At 36.1% G+C, this 15,853-nt stretch overlaps 3 protein-coding genes across 4 annotated transcripts in view; 1 reads left to right on the forward strand and 2 right to left on the reverse strand.

Annotated features, from left to right (window-relative positions):
• Positions 1–122: 122 nt before the first annotated feature.
• Positions 123–1,684, reverse strand: LOC122403673. The gene is made up of 3 exons (XM_043407326.1): positions 1,351–1,684; positions 442–1,160; positions 123–272 (listed from the first exon to the last, which is right to left on the reverse strand). The coding sequence occupies exons 1-3, from the start codon at positions 1,682–1,684 to the stop codon at positions 123–125; spliced, it is 1,203 nt and encodes a 400-aa protein (XP_043263261.1).
• A 2,850-nt stretch (positions 1,685–4,534) lies between these two features.
• LOC122403671 (MTRF1L release factor glutamine methyltransferase) lies at positions 4,535–11,476 on the reverse strand. The gene is made up of 5 exons (XM_043407325.1): positions 11,193–11,476; positions 9,903–9,991; positions 6,600–6,813; positions 6,243–6,496; positions 4,535–5,077 (listed from the first exon to the last, which is right to left on the reverse strand). The coding sequence occupies exons 1-5, from the start codon at positions 11,436–11,438 to the stop codon at positions 4,834–4,836; spliced, it is 1,047 nt and encodes a 348-aa protein (XP_043263260.1). The 5' UTR covers positions 11,439–11,476; the 3' UTR covers positions 4,535–4,833.
• Positions 11,477–14,413: 2,937 nt separating this feature from the next.
• The window catches only part of LOC122403670 (unconventional myosin-XVIIIa-like), a 103,886-nt gene continuing 102,446 nt past the window's right edge, over positions 14,414–15,853 (forward strand). For both annotated transcript variants that reach the window (XM_043407318.1, XM_043407319.1), the window contains exon 1: positions 14,414–15,218. In XM_043407318.1, the coding sequence (XP_043263253.1) occupies positions 15,084–15,218 (135 nt within the window). In that variant the 5' untranslated portion in view covers positions 14,414–15,083. The remainder of the gene's footprint in view (positions 15,219–15,853) is intronic.

Below are 15,853 nucleotides of genomic sequence, written 5' to 3' on the forward strand. Positions count from 1 at the left end.
CCTAACTTATACATGTGTCCATCGTTGCGGATCAGTGCACCATCCAATAGTTTTTAATTGGGCAGCTGGCCAATTAAAAAACTGGGAGGAGGCTGTTCCAGATTGGATTGAGACATAGACCTTTATCCCGATTGATGTTGTTCGGGGTTTTTTCGGATTTCTACCGCTTCACGGTATTCCCTGGGGAAATAAGCTTTTTCCTTAGCCAGGACTTTGACATCTTGGAAAAGGATCTTGTGGCCAGTCTCAATCTGGTGTTCGGCTACAGCTGACTGTACGTAACCCAATCTGGAGCATCTTTCGTGTTCCTTTAGGCGAGTATTGACACTCCTCCCAGTTTCACCGATGTACACGTTACCGCATGAGCAGGGTATTCTGTATACACCTTGGGCAGGTAAGGGGTGGACACGGGTCTTTGGCAGAGGTCAAGATTTGACTCACCTTTTGAGCCGGTTGGAATATCGTTTTAATATTATATTTTTTGAGAACCCGCGAAATCCTGTCTGTTATTCCCTGTAGATAGGGTAAAAACGCAATAGATGTTAGGGTGTTTTGTGAAGGTGGGGATTGTGTATTTGTGTTAACTGGTGTATTGATTATTTTGCGCATCGTGCGGTTGATCTGAGGTGTAGTGTAGCCGTTCTTGATTAGAGCTGTTTTTACGTTGGTGAGTTCTTGTTGAAGGGAGGATGGTTCTGAAATTGAGACTGCTCTGGTGATTAAGGAAGAAATGACCGATACCTTTTGGGATGGATGATGGTGTGAAGAAGCTTGTAGATATCTGTCTGTGTGAGTAGGTTTTCGGTATGCTTTATGTCCAAGAGTGCCGTCGTGTTTTCTGTTTACCAGGACATCCAGGAAAGGGATTTGCTGGTTCTTCTCTATTTCGACTGTGAACTTGATAGATGGGTGTATCGAATTAATGAAGTTATGGAAACTGTTTAGTGCCTCTCTACCATGTCTCCATATTACAAAAGTGTCATCCACATATCGGAACCAGGCCGTGGGTTTGGCTGGAGCATTCTCTAGAATGGTTTTTTCTAGGTGTACCATGAAAATGTCCGCCACCACTGGTGAGATGGGTGAACCCATTGCTGCGCCTGTTTCCTGTCTGTAGAATTCACCTTGGTAAGTGAAGTACGTGGAGGTGAGGCAGTGCTCTATGAGTGGGATTAAGTTCGAAGGGATTAAGTTGGTATTACGGATGATGTCTAAAGTTTCTGGAATTTTGGATGCTGGTGAATAGTGACTCAACGTCGAAGCTGACAAGGATGTCTTGAGGAAGAACTCTGATATTATTGATCTTCTTGACGAAGTCGGTGGAATTTTTGATGCGTGATGAAGTATTGCCTGTAAGCGGTTGCAGAACACGACAGAGGTATTTGGCTAGATTGTGTGTAGGTGAATTGATGGCGCTGACTATAGGACGTAAAGGAATATTGTCTTTGTGGATTTTTGGTAGTCCATAAAGTTTAGGTGGTTGTGGTTCTGTCGAGGTAATGGATTTGGAAATTTCTAGCGAGAGGTTAGCTTGTTTGATAAACTGGTTAGTTATTCTGGAAATTCCAGGTGTAGGGTCCTTGTTTATTTTGGTGTACGTTGAGGTGTGCAGGAGGTCCTGGATTTTGCTATTGTAATCCTTCCTGTACATGACGACTGTGGCGTTGCCTTTGTCTGCCGGCATGACAAGAAGGTTTTTGTTTTTACGGAGGTTAAGGAGTGCTGCCCAATTAAAAACTATTGGCTCAAAAGGTGAGTCAAATCTTGACCTCTGCCAAAGACCCGTGGCCACCCCTTACCTGCCCAGGTGTATACAGAATACCCTGCTCATGCGGTAAGGTGTACATCGGTGAAACTGGGAGGAGTGTCAATACTCGCCTAAAGGAACACGAAAGATGCTCCAGATTGGGTTACGTACAGTCAGCTGTAGCCGAACACCAGATTGAGACTGGCCACAAGATCCTTTTCCAAGATGTCAAAGTCCTGGCTAAGGAAAAAGCTTATTTCCCCAGGAAATACCGTGAAGCGGTAAAAATCCGAAAATACCCGAACAACATCAATCGGGATAAAGGTCTATGTCTCAATCCAATCTGGAACAGTCTCCTCCCAGTTTTTTAATTGGCCAGCTGCCCAATTAAAAACTATTGGATGGTGCACTGATCCGCAACGATGGACACATGTATAAGTTAGGGCCCCCTCTGATACTTTCTTCAGTATCAGAGATTATTTGATTCCCTGATGAAGCTAGCTGCAATGCTGGCGAAACGTCGGACTCTCTCGTCTTCTGAACGCGGCTCCAACCCGGAAGCCAATTCTACTAGTCTATCACATTTAGAATATTTCCAATAAAATGGTGTACCAGTTCACAATGGAAGGATAATTACATAATTTCTTATATGGCGTATTTCAGTACACGTTCTTGAATACCATGGCCACCACATTTGCAATCTCCTACATTTTTTTATGAGGATGCACAAAAAATAAGGTGTACACACACACCCTATTAATTCAGTAGATCTAAAAGAACAAATTACAATCCATCGCAGAGTAATGACCAGACAGTATTGATAATCATAATAAATGTGGTGGAAAGATGTTTAAACATTTATTTCGATAAAGACATTTTTTCGAACAAAATTGTATCCATTTTTCAATAATATTACTGTTATTAATAATGTTGAAAAAAGTAGATATTCAGTCTAAGTCGAACGAAAACCGAAATATACATTTGTGTAAATCACCCTGTAGATGTACCAATGTGCAAAATTTGAAGCAAATTCATACAGGGTAGGATTTCCCCGATTTTGAATAAGAAATATTTATCTACATCGTGTATATGTAACACACCCATTGTAATGTAACACTTTATACAAACTTTGATAAGAAAAATAACGAGTACATAAATTAACATTATATGTATAACAGCAGTTACGAATTGCAAGAAAGAGAATAATTATTTAAGGATATTGCAGTGTCTTTTTATTCGTTCAAACAACTGTATTAAATTTTTTTTATTTGGTTAATCGATTCACTAAAACATTTATTGTATTTTACATTTTCATTGTACATATCATAATTCATAGATGAACTATTTATAAGAAATGCAATAAATTCATTTTTTTCTGTTAAACGTATTCTATTGAATAATAGAATCATTTCATTTATTAACGAATCGCTTCGTTTAACACTTTACCGACCGGTAGCGGTTGATTAATCGGCTATCGGTCGGTAAGCGTTGGTCGGTAAAAAAGTTGATTAATACGGTATCGGTCGGTAAGTGTTGGCCGGTAAAACAGTCGATTAATAGGCTATCGGTCGGTAATGTGTTAAGATTAATACCATTTTGTAACCCGTTTCGTCGATAGAAGGATACTTTTATAATCAAAATATAAAAAATTCATGGAAGAATTTATTAAACTGCAATAAATTAGTTTAAATATTCTATATACCATATTTTTAAAGAATTTACTTATTCGTGTTCTCTGACATTATACAGTCAGACACGAAAGTCTTCGTACATCCCCTGAAATAGTAATTTTAAAGAAAATGAGCAACAATTTCGTATAATATTAAATTCATTTACTATTATGTAGTACTAGTATAACTTTATTGCCTTCCCCTTAGGGTTACAAGCACTCCTCCTTATCTTACAATCTTCTCATTTACTATTATGTATAATATTATTAATTAAACTACAAATTTATTTTTTTTTCTTTTTTTAAATATTTCATACACAATGAGGCAAAAAAAAAAAAAATGAAATCTGTATGTCACAAAATTAATCGTACACTAAAACACGAAGGTAGTAAATCTAATGAATCTAGTAAATTTTTGGAACATAATATCTGGGCTTCCCCGATAATATTTTCTTTACATTGTCATGGCGTCGTGAGGTGCCAGAAAAACATCGACCTTACTCACACATGCCACATCACGCATGCGTGAGCTCGTGGAGTCTCGGAGAGTCGACAAAGACAAACTGACGCGTGCCCTCTTTCTCGATTCCCCGAAGCTGCCCGAAGTAATTTCGGACCGCCTCGTGGGAGACGAGAGAGAAAGGCTCACATTTGCCTTCTCGCTCTTGAACACCCGAAATCCGACCACACGTCAACGGCATACGATTCCAAACTAACTTGAGTTAGCAGGTAATGTCAGAAAACTGTTTTACCCAGTTATACCCCTTTTTACCTCAAGTGTAAGGTAAAAAGTACGACTACATGTACTTTTGAATTTTCCTACAGTCCTCCGCTGGCCTCTGCTGACCGTTGCTGACCACATCTGATACTTCTGACAACGTATAACAATTACTACTGACTTCTGCTCTCTGGGACCTCTGACTACGTCCACTCTTAACAACAGCATTTGTGATCAAACGATCATTTTAGGGGGTGTATGAAAACTTTCGTGTCTGACCGTAGATGTTTCATAATAAACAGTACTTTCTAATTTATAGATGGAAGACTGACGGAGAGGTATCCAAGGAATGGATTGGCTATTCCGTAGTTCCTCGTCATCCAATTCAACAGTGAATGTTTATATCCAACGCAGTTTTATAATTCTATGATTAGATGTTGTTATGGCATAATCGGATATTTGTCATGTCTAGTAATTTCAGGCAATATTAGTGTATATTTCTTTCTCCTTTTCTACTAAAACTACTGGATACCTTGTATAATAACGATTAGAATAAATTGTGAGGATTCTGGATTTCATAAACTTACGTTACTATTATCAAGGTTTACTATTTATTAATTGTAAAACTACAAATGATTTTTCACACTTTAATATCTTCGTGTTGTCTTTATTTTTATTTTTCCTTTGCGTGAAGCAGACTTATGGCATTTTTAATATTTCGACAAATCGATCATTGTTACAAAAGTCTTTGCACGTATGCTCGTATTTAAGCTTAAGGGTAGAATATTTTTTCGTAAAAAATTCTATATATTCAGGATGCGTTGAGTCAACCTCTAAAAATAAATGTCCACCAGTTTTTAAAACCGTAGAAGCATATTTTAACAGAGGTTTGATTATTTTTAATCCATCGTCTCCTCCATCGAGCGCTCTTAAATCTTCATAACTAAACAGTAGAAACATAACGTTGAAGTTTGTTACAGTAAAACCAAAAGAATACTTAACACGTTCCTTTCAAGCCATTGGGTATTGTCATTGTAAAATGAAGAATTTTTTTTAAATTTATTATGCAGTCAATTATGGTTATCTTAATACTATTACTGTTGCTTATTTGATCGTGGGGCATATATGCCCCACGCAGCGTGGTAGTCATTCTTTTTTACTGGAATTCGTTGCAACTGTATATCACAATTCAATCAGTCACTTATTAGTGTGCCATTGATGCGACAATTACTGCTTTACTGAACCTGGGTGCCCACAGTGATCGAAACTGAAAAATTCCGTGTCATTTTTGTGTAACTTTTGAACCATAGAAAATAATTACTAGACTACGGAAAGTCTTCAAAAAACGATCTGGCACGGAACGTGTTAAGTATATTTCGCTCGCGTATAATACCATACAGGGTGTTCAAAAAGAACCATTCAATATTAATAGGGTATATAGGATACATTGTACTGAGTAAAAAAGCTTTATTAAACATAGGTCGAAAGGTCAACCGTTTCTGAGTTTTTAACCTTTTTTGTTTGTTATTATCATAATTGACTTACTACTGAATTTTCGATGTTTGCAGAAGATTTTCCATGTGTCCATCTTCCATTTCTACTCTCTCGAAAATTCCACATTTCTGTTGAATTGTTTGACAAGAATGGTGGATTCGGTTACGTAATTCTTCCAAGTCATTCATCGGAGAGGAATACACTTTTTAAATATCCCCATAAGAAGAAGTCCAAAGGGTGGATCGAGGAGGCCATGCAACTGGTCCACCATGTCCAATCCACCTTTAACCGAACACCATGTTTAAACGGTCTCTCACATTACGCACAAAATGAGGTGGTGCCCCATCATGCATGTACCACATCGATAATCTTTCTGCCAAAGGCATATCATCCAAGTACGGAGGTAATATATTCACCAAGAAGTTGAAATAAGCAACTAAGTCAATCATGATACTAGCAAACAAAAATGTTTATATCTCAAAAATGGTTGACCTTACGACCTATGTTTACTAAAGCTCTTTTACTCGGTACAGTGTATCCTATATACCATATAAATATTGAATGGTTCTTTTTGAACATCCTGTATGATTAAATATAAAAAGTAATTCAATTACATTTTAATTTCTGGAGATAATTTAAGTATCTGCTTAGTAGGTACATACGGAGGATTGCTAACTATAAAATCGAATGAGTTTGAATTTAAATCAAGATTTTCTGGTCCACTTAGTACGTTCGACAGTTCGATTGTTCCATCGTCTTTGAGAGTCGCATGTACAATTACAACTTGATTTTCTAAACCTAATCTATCTCGATTGCTTTTAGTTAATTCGCATGCCTGACGGTTTGCATCGATCGCTATGCAATTTACCTAAAAAGAATCATTGTTAAATGTACGTCTTTTATCGCTTAGAAATCAATTTTAATCTAAAAATATGTAACATTCGTAAGTCGTGAAATCTAACGATAATCACCGTTTTGTTACTGTGAGCAATTGCAAGAGATATTGCTCCAGAACCGCATCCGAGTTCTAAAATCTTCTGTTCTTTTTCTTGCGAGAAGCTTAGTCTTTTTAACACAATATCAACTAATATCTCAGTTTCTGGCCGCGGAATGAAAACAGGTGGGACTAGTTTTAAAGTAATATCTCGAAAATCCCATTCTCCTATTATGTACTGTACTGGCATCCTGTAAAAATCTATTCTTTATGGTATATTCCTAGCAAACGGCCCGTTCACCGATCGGGGTGAGTTATACGTCATTCGATTCGTCTAATTCAATACATTATTAATATGCATTTCATTATAAATTCGTTATTTTTTTATAAACTTGTCGTAAAGTTACAGTAAAAAAGTAAGGTTAAGTATATTTTGACAAATCCACAGGTGGAAACAAGTGACTGTCGTTACTCTGTTCAAAATGCTAGGTAGTCAAATGCTAATTTGTTGAACATTTATTGAATGAAATTTCTACTATTTCTGCTAATATTTCATTGAATAAATCACCATTTTTCTATTAGGTACATTTACTAAATACATAATGGCTCAGGCATTCGATGAAGTTACTCTTCTTAAAAATATAAAATATTGATAGTATTATATGTTATAAAAAAGATTAAAAAATGTGTAGCATGCCTCCAAGTGGTTTCAATTTAATTCGTGTAAGCATCGGTAATGGGATCTTCAAAACTGACGCTGTGATTAATTTTCAAGCGACCTCTGTGATATTTTCTATGACAAAATGTTGATTCATCGATCTCGACAATCTACTCTACTCTTCCAATCGCTGAGCAGTATTTTTATTTAATTTTAGTTATATAATAATATGACATTGCTCATAATTATATGTTAGCATAAATGTTAATTTTAAAACATCTGTAACTGAGTTTGTTTTCAAAAACCACATTCTTTGCTCTGCAAATATCTTTATATTACAATGTCTTTTACGTTTAGTTTGATCGACAGATCCTGGAATAGTTATCCTGCATTGCCAATTTTCATAACATTTCCACATTGCAGATAGTACAAGAAACAGAAGAAAAGCAGAAATTGTTTCAGTAATCATTTGTTTCAACTGTCATTTCTGATTTTCTTCCGTTTCTTGTACTTTGTGAATTTTGTTCGACCGTGCTATAAAAATGACCGAATTAGTAGTTCCAGAAGTGTGGACCTTATTTAAATTGCACGAATTTTGTAAAAATAAAGAAGCTTTATTAAAATTTTTGCAAGATAAAAAGTTGATTGCCAAAAATCTTAATTGCCCATGATGTGGAAATGCAATGAAATTGATAAATGAAAATTGGCGCTGTAGAAGAACAATTGCAGCATCTCTTAGTGCTTGCAAACGAAAGCGAACTTGTGATGTAAAAATATGTGTAAAACGTGGAACGTGGTTTTCAAAAACAAAGCTTTCTTATGAAATGGTATTAAAATTAACTTACATGTTAGTCCATAATTTTGATCAATATCAGATCGTACGAGAATTACAATTGAATAAAAATACTGTTTCTCAATGGAATTATTTTGTAAAACAAGTTATGACTGATTGGCTACAACATTCATGCGAAGTACTTGGCGGACCAGGCAAAATAGTAGAAATAGACGAATCTAAGTTCGGACGAAGAAAATATCACAGAGGTCATCGCGTAGAGGGACAATGGCTTTTTGGAGGAATAGAAAGAGGAAGTGGAAAAATATTCCTGGTGCCTGTTGAAAGTAGGGACACAGAGTCCCTGCTTTCAATAATTAAACAATGGGTGTTGCCTGGCACAACAATTATTTCAGATTGTTGGAAAGCCTATAACATCTTAGAGAAAGAGGGGTACAAACATCTTACCGTAAATCACAGCTTACATTTCAAAGACCCAGAAACAGGCGCTCATACAAATACGATAGAAACTACGCGGAGGCATAGTAAACACTTTTTGCCTGAATATTGTCGGTTAGTATTTGTAATTTTGCACGTTTTTTAATATTTTCTGTAACATATAATACCATAAAATTTTCTATTTTTAGCAAAAAAGATAATTTCATTGGGTATTTAAGCCACTACGTATTTTACAAATTTTCCAAGCAAGGAAAGGATGATTTATTTAACCAGCTATTAAAAGAAATTGCAGAAATTTCATTTGATTCTACAGAAAACCAAAATATACCAGACCTAGATGATAATGAAATTGAATAATAAAAAAAAGTTAATCCAACGCACTGCATTTATTATATTGTCTACCCATGAACACTGTTAAGGTATGATTCCACTGAGGCAATGCTATGCGACCTGTAGCATGCTACTTGTCATTAACTGACGACATTACTCGACATATTCAATCTTGTCGATTCGACAGAACAATATCAAATAATCCTGTATTTCTTTATTTCGGAAAGGAAACAAATGAATGTGTAGCAAATACACATGTCAAGTGTCTACATAACGTCGATTTCATGGTGCATGCGTCGTAATCGCATGCGACATGTTGCCTCAGTGGAATCACGCCTTTAGAGGAGGGTGGCAACATTTTTTACTGTTTTTTTTTTTTTATTATTATTATTTAGCTTTGTGAAACTCTTGTGAGAGTTATATAGCTAAACATGAATTTAACAGTTTACAAAAGTGATTATAAGTGGTGTGAATAACTTAAATTTGTAAGTTACATTTTTTAGGAAAATGATATATATGAATACATGCTACAATGATGATAATGAAATTTAATAATAAGAAAAAGTTAATCCAACGCACTGCATACAATAGTAATTTATTATATTCTCTACCCGTAAACACTGTTTGGGGGGGGGGCAACATTTTTTGCTCTTGCTGCATACACTGTCTACCTACAAGTACTGTCTGAGTTGGTCTGGGTTATATGGGGGGGGGGATTGTTGCGGCACATACTGTCTACCTGACCGACTCATGCAAAGTCTATCCGTAACAAAATGATTTTTATGCATACGCATTCTACAAATTCCCATTTGGCAATGTAGCATTATCAAATTAGATCAATCATTTATATTTGTAACATGAACATAGCAACGATAGTCACTTGTTTCTATCTGTGAACCTGTCAAAAAATGTACCTAACCTTACTTTTTTACTGTAACTTTACGACAAGTTTATAAAAAAATAACGAATTTATAATGAAATGCATATTAATAATGTATTGAATTAGACGAATCGAATGACGTATAACTCACCCCGATCGGTGAACGGGCCGTTTGCTAGGAATGTTCCTTCTTTATAACTATCAAATGTATACGAAACCCAATATCGGCAAATATTTTTACCTAGATAACCTGCATTCGCACAATGATTCCAACTTGGAACATTGATCTAACGTGAGTCTCAGATTTCGGGCTGTTATAACATCTGTTATCTGAAAACAAGTTTTTTAAAGACAAATGCTCTAAGAAAGAAATAAGTAAAAAAACAAGTAAGCAATTAAAATATTAGTACTTACGATTTATGACCCATTTACTGCCATCTCTACCTACCTAATGTCATCATAAACTGTTTTACTTAACTTGTCATAATAGCATTTACTGATGGATACAAAACAGTACGGTTATGTCTGTCACTCGTGTTGTACCATTCTTCCACGTGGTGATTGACATTCGTGGGAATTTTGGACATGCGCGCTAGAATTCTCCCTCGTGGGATTCCGTTTTGCGCATGCGTTAACTTTCTGCCAAAGATGTATCTTTAGCGCAAAAAGAGGTGCCCATGTTTTGTACAAAATTGAACTTTCTACTTCAAATGCTCGCCAATCACACAAAAATTAATTTATCGAAGATCCCCTACGTATTTCTCTAGCTATACTCATGTAGATTAAGAGGAAATTTTTTGTTTTTGTCCTTTCCCTGTAACTTCCTTAAATTTTGTTCCAGTGCGCATGACCAAAGTTCCCACGAATGTCCAATCACTGCTTCCACGAGAAGAAGGCACAGCGTCACAGGCGTGTTTACTTCCCCACTCCTGTTGCAGTCCGCTGACTCACTCATTGGTCGAAAACGGTGACGAAGATCGGTGACAGCCAATCAGCGGACTGCAGCAAGAGTGGGGATGTAAACACGCTGCGCCAGTGCTGTGCCTTCTTCTCGTGGCAGGGCGATAGTCGGTGCGCACCTAACCTAATATTATGTTTCTATGTTACATGTACAATGTTTCTAGAATTATATGCATACCTACGTTTTCATTAGTAATCGTTCCTAAGTAATCATTCATACAAACGTGGAACACAAAAGTATTTTTGCACTCTAATAAATTTGATTTGGTAATACACAAATTTGATTTTTGGTTAAAAGAACAGTAATCTCCGGTCTGACAGTAATGTGATTCGGTAAAACACGTTTTAGGGATAACGGTAATAGTTTCCAAAACATTTTTCTTAAATTAAAGGTATTGAATCATTATTATCAAAGGTATAGTATATTATTATATATAAGAAAAAAAACCCTTTAACATAACTAGAGTTGGTTGTACGAGTGACAGTAATTGGGTCTCTTGTCCTTTTATTCGTTAATTTTAATCAGCGATTGAACGGTGCGAATGTTTTCGTTATTCGTCGATTATGATACCTTATTAGTGTTTATGATGTGTGCTACGATGTGTTCGATCGATTCTACAGGTTCTGGAATACCTTCGATCTTGAATCGGTTGCTCCATTCTTCGACAACTTCACCGACGGTGGGGCACTGTCTGTTTATTGTGCACAGACGTTGCGTCGATTTATATAACGAGACAGTCTGCCTACAATGTAAATGTATTTCGACATTTATGGCTCTGACAAAAGTATGAACGAACAAGAGGCCTCTAGACAACATTGTTTCAACATTTAGAAAGGATGATAATTTGTAGTTACGTGTATGCGATAAAGCAATACGATAGCGAGGTAATTCTTTGCAGAATCCCTTGAATTCTTTCTGAACATGATAAATTGTTGTGTGCTGCCATCTATTGGATTGAAAAGTAGGTTTCATTGCGCTCGTTCTCAATAACTTTGCCGACTGAGAAGGATACGAGCATGGACGAGGTATACGAGTAGATGGTTGCATCCACTATATTTTTTCGGTCCATTTCTTTGGGATTGGAGACTCTGGAATCCCATTGTCATTTTCGTGTCACTCGCAACGTTACCAACACGTTATTAAAAAACGCAATTTTCAAACGACCATAACTCCTGCAATAGTGAATATATTTAAATGAAACTTTTTTCCAAAGTAAAGTTCATCAGTACCTACAAAAAAGTATTAGACAACTTTTCTATATGGCGTCAAATAAAATTACTAAAAATCAAAAACTAATTTTTAAGAAAAATCGAGAGGGAGTACGTGCCCAAATTTTTTGGCGAAATTGAAAAGTTTCAAATCACACAGAAAAAATTATTTTCGATGGCAGAGGTCAGGAACAATCATTTTTGGTCAATAGACATACCCCCGAATTCCTAACCATTCTCGAGAAAAAAATTCCTTACCGAAAATATAATTTCAGAACAAAAATGTCACTCGATAATTTCTTTCGTATTTTAATGTTTCAAACGGCAAACAACGCGTATTTTGGTGAAGAATATGTAGGAATTCTAATAGTATTGGAAAAGTTGTTCCTTGACCCCGTAAAGTTAGAAAAAACCCCATAAAAATGGTCCAATTTTCAAACAGCCATAACTCGTACAATAGTGAATATATTTCAATGAAACTTTTTCCCGAAGTAAAGTTCATCAGTACCTACAAAAAAGTATTAGACAACTTTTTTATACGGCGTCAAACAAAATTACTAAAAATCAAAAACTAATTTTTAAGAAAAATCGAGAGGGAGTAAGTGCCCAAATTTTTTGGCGAAATTGAAAAGTTTCAAATCACACAGAAAAAATTATTTTCGATGGCGGGGGTCAGGAACAATCATTTTTGGTCAATAGACATACCCCCGAATTCCTAACCATTCTCGAGAAAAAAATTCCTTACCGAAAATATAATTTCAGAACAAAAATGTCACTCGATAATTTCTTTCGTATTTTAATGTTTCAAACGGCAAACAACGCGTATTTTGGTGAAGAATATGTAGGAATTCTAATAGTATTGGAAAAGTTGTTCCTTGACCCCGTAAAGTTAGAAAAAACCCCATAAAAATGGTCCAATTTTCAAACAGCCATAACTCGTACAATAGTGAATATATTTCAATGAAACTTTTTCCCGAAGTAAAGTTCATCAGTACCTACAAAAAAGTATTAGACAACTTTTTTATACGGCGTCAAACAAAATTACTAAAAATCAAAAACTAATTTTTAAGAAGGGAATAGGTGACTAAATTTTTCGGCGAAAAAAAAAATTTCAAATCGTCCTGAAAAAATTATTATCGATTGCGGGGGTCAATTACAATAATTTTTGGTGAATAGACATACCCCTGTATTTCCACTAAGTTTCGAGAAAAAAATTCGAGTCGCTACTGAAATTACAAGACGAAATTAATAAATTTCAAATCATACTAAAAAAATTATATTTACTTTCAGCAGTCAATTACAAGCATATTTGGTCAATAGACATACCCCTAAAATCCTGCACACATTCGAGAAAAAAATTCGAGTAGGTACTGAAATTTTAAGACAAAATCGAAAAATTTCAAATCATACTAAAAAAATTATTTTTGGTTGCAGGAGTCGATTGCAATCATTTTTTAGTATTACGCATACCCCTGAAATCCTACGCATTTTCGAGAAAAAAATTCCTTACCGAAAATATAATTTCAGATCAAAAATGTCACTCGATAATTTCTTTCGTATTTTAATGTTTCAAACGGCAAACAACGCGTATTTTGGTGAAGAATATGTAGGAATTCTAATAGTATTGGAAAAGTTGTTCCTTGACCCCGTAAAGTTAGAAAAAACCCCATAAAAATGGTCCAATTTTCAAACAGCCATAACTCGTACAATAGTGAATATATTTCAATGAAACTTTTTCCCGAAGTAAAGTTCATCAGTACCTACAAAAAAGTATTAGACAACTTTTCTATATGGCGTCAAATAAAATTACTAAAAATCAAAAACGAATTTTTAAGAAGGGAATAGGTGACTAAATTTTTCGGCGAAAAAAAAAATTTCAAATCGTCCTGAAAAAATTATTATTGTTCGCGGGGGTCAATTACAATAATTTTTTGTGAACAGACATACCCTCGAAATCCTAACCATTTTGGAGAAAAAAATTCAGTAAGTGGACAAATTTCTCGACAAAACTGAAAAATTTCAGATCGTTCTAAAAAAAATTATTTTCAGTTGCAGGGGTTATTTATAATCATTTTTGGTGAATAGTCATAATCCCGAAATCCTGCGCATTTTCGAGAAAAAAAATTCTCTCACCGAAAATATAATGTGTGACCAGGAATGTTCCGTCTCACTTCCTCTTGCGTTCACTTGTGTAACCTGTTTCTAATGTTGCGATTAACACGAAAATGGTAATGGGGCTCTAAAGCCCCATAACAATGAACCGAAAAAATACATTGGGTGAAAGGTCTACTCGCATACTTACCACGTCTGTGATTCTACGTTTGTTAACATTACCGATTTCAGAAGTTCGATTGGCTGTAGTTCCCATGATCACCGTTCTTCGAGCGAAGAGGTCGCTCGAATACCACTGGCTTTTTTACCAGGTCGGTATTTCAGTTCGCGCGACACCAACTTCTATAAGATGCACAGTCTATCCTGTACCTCGTCCGTGGTGGGGTTCTCGCATGCTGTGATTCGGTTTACGACACCAGCAGTCGCCACTGGTCTTACTTGAAACTTGCAACGAGTCTGCCATGACAGGTATCGGTGTCACGCGAGTACGACGTTGAACTTTCATCTATTATTGATTGTGTCTTTTTGATAAGGAAAACGATTCAATGGGCTAGGCTGTTACATGCCATCGAGTACTCGCGTGTGACTGTTTGGCAAACGAACGATGGCATTGTCGTTCTAAAATAGAGTGTCCCCTCGTATACAAATTGCACGCGTCCTAAGCACGCTTACTCCGTTCTGGTGGATGTGATAGGGTGACTGTATCGTGACGTGCATTTAATGCTGCGCTGGCTGTCAGTTTCGTTGTACATCGAGGATTACGTTGCGTCTTCGTCCGCGTAAATATATTCATATTTTTTTTAACAATTTGCTCGATTCGGGTGTAAAGTATCAACCCATCCACGTCGTTACCGATGCGCATGAATCGTACCCGAGATATTACATTTGTTTACAAGCAGAACTTTGATTACTCGACAACAGCACCAACAAAAAGGTGCAGTGAAAAGTGACATGTAGATACTCCGTGCCCTTTCAATGTTATCTACATAATCGGTTCGATGGACAGTGTCGCGTTATGCGTGTGGGGTCGACTGAAGTACGCGGCTGCGCGTAAAGTGTGTAGGTGCGAGCAACCAAGAGGGGAGATCTTCTGTTATCTCTTTCTCGCCTTCGACTCGACATTTCCACCGCGAATGAAAAAATGTTTAACTTTATAAAGAAGGCCACGGAAAAGGACGACAAGGAGAAGAGGAAGCGCGAAAAGAAGGAACGAAAAGATGTCAAGAAACGTGACCGAAGTAGCATGTCTGCTGAGGAATTACTACGTTTAGACGAAGTACGTAATTTTCCTTCGTTTACTTTCTCACCGTTCATTCATGAGGCTCCCTTATTATTATCGTTTACTAGTTACGATGTTACGCAAATATAATTTATTAAACAAAAATTCTACGACAACATTCAGATTTCTGCGTCTAAGATTTTCCAATAAATTTTTTATTATTAATGAACACGTAATCCAAAGATTACTCGTACCAAAGGGTACGATAGGGTCGACTAAGGGGGTCAAATGTGACCACAAATCAAATTGCACGTGCAATGGGTCGTTCGATAGCTTATCAAAAGAAAACCCTTTGTGCCAATTTTTAACGCGAAATCTCGACGGTGGGGGTGAGTAACGGGGTGATAAAGAAAATCATTTTTTTTTGCGCAATTTTTCTTGTTTTATTGAATCAAAAAATGTAAAAAAATTCAGAGACATTTCGGGTACCGGGGCACATGTTTTGGAAATTTTCCAGATTTTTAGATCGAAGAACCAAGTAGTAAAAAATAAAAAACCGCAAAAAATTCTGAAAAATCCCGATTACGCATTGAAGCAGTTTTAATGGGAGATTCTAGAGGCTAAAATAAGACGAAAATCAAGAATACCAATTTGTTGATGGAGGCTTCGTTTAAAAGTTATTAACGTTTAAA

Source organism: Colletes gigas, unplaced genomic scaffold (assembly GCF_013123115.1).
Source record: "Colletes gigas isolate AHSC1104 unplaced genomic scaffold, ASM1312311v1 Colletes_gigas_Sc00068, whole genome shotgun sequence".
Classification (NCBI taxonomy): domain Eukaryota; kingdom Metazoa; phylum Arthropoda; class Insecta; order Hymenoptera; family Colletidae; genus Colletes; species Colletes gigas.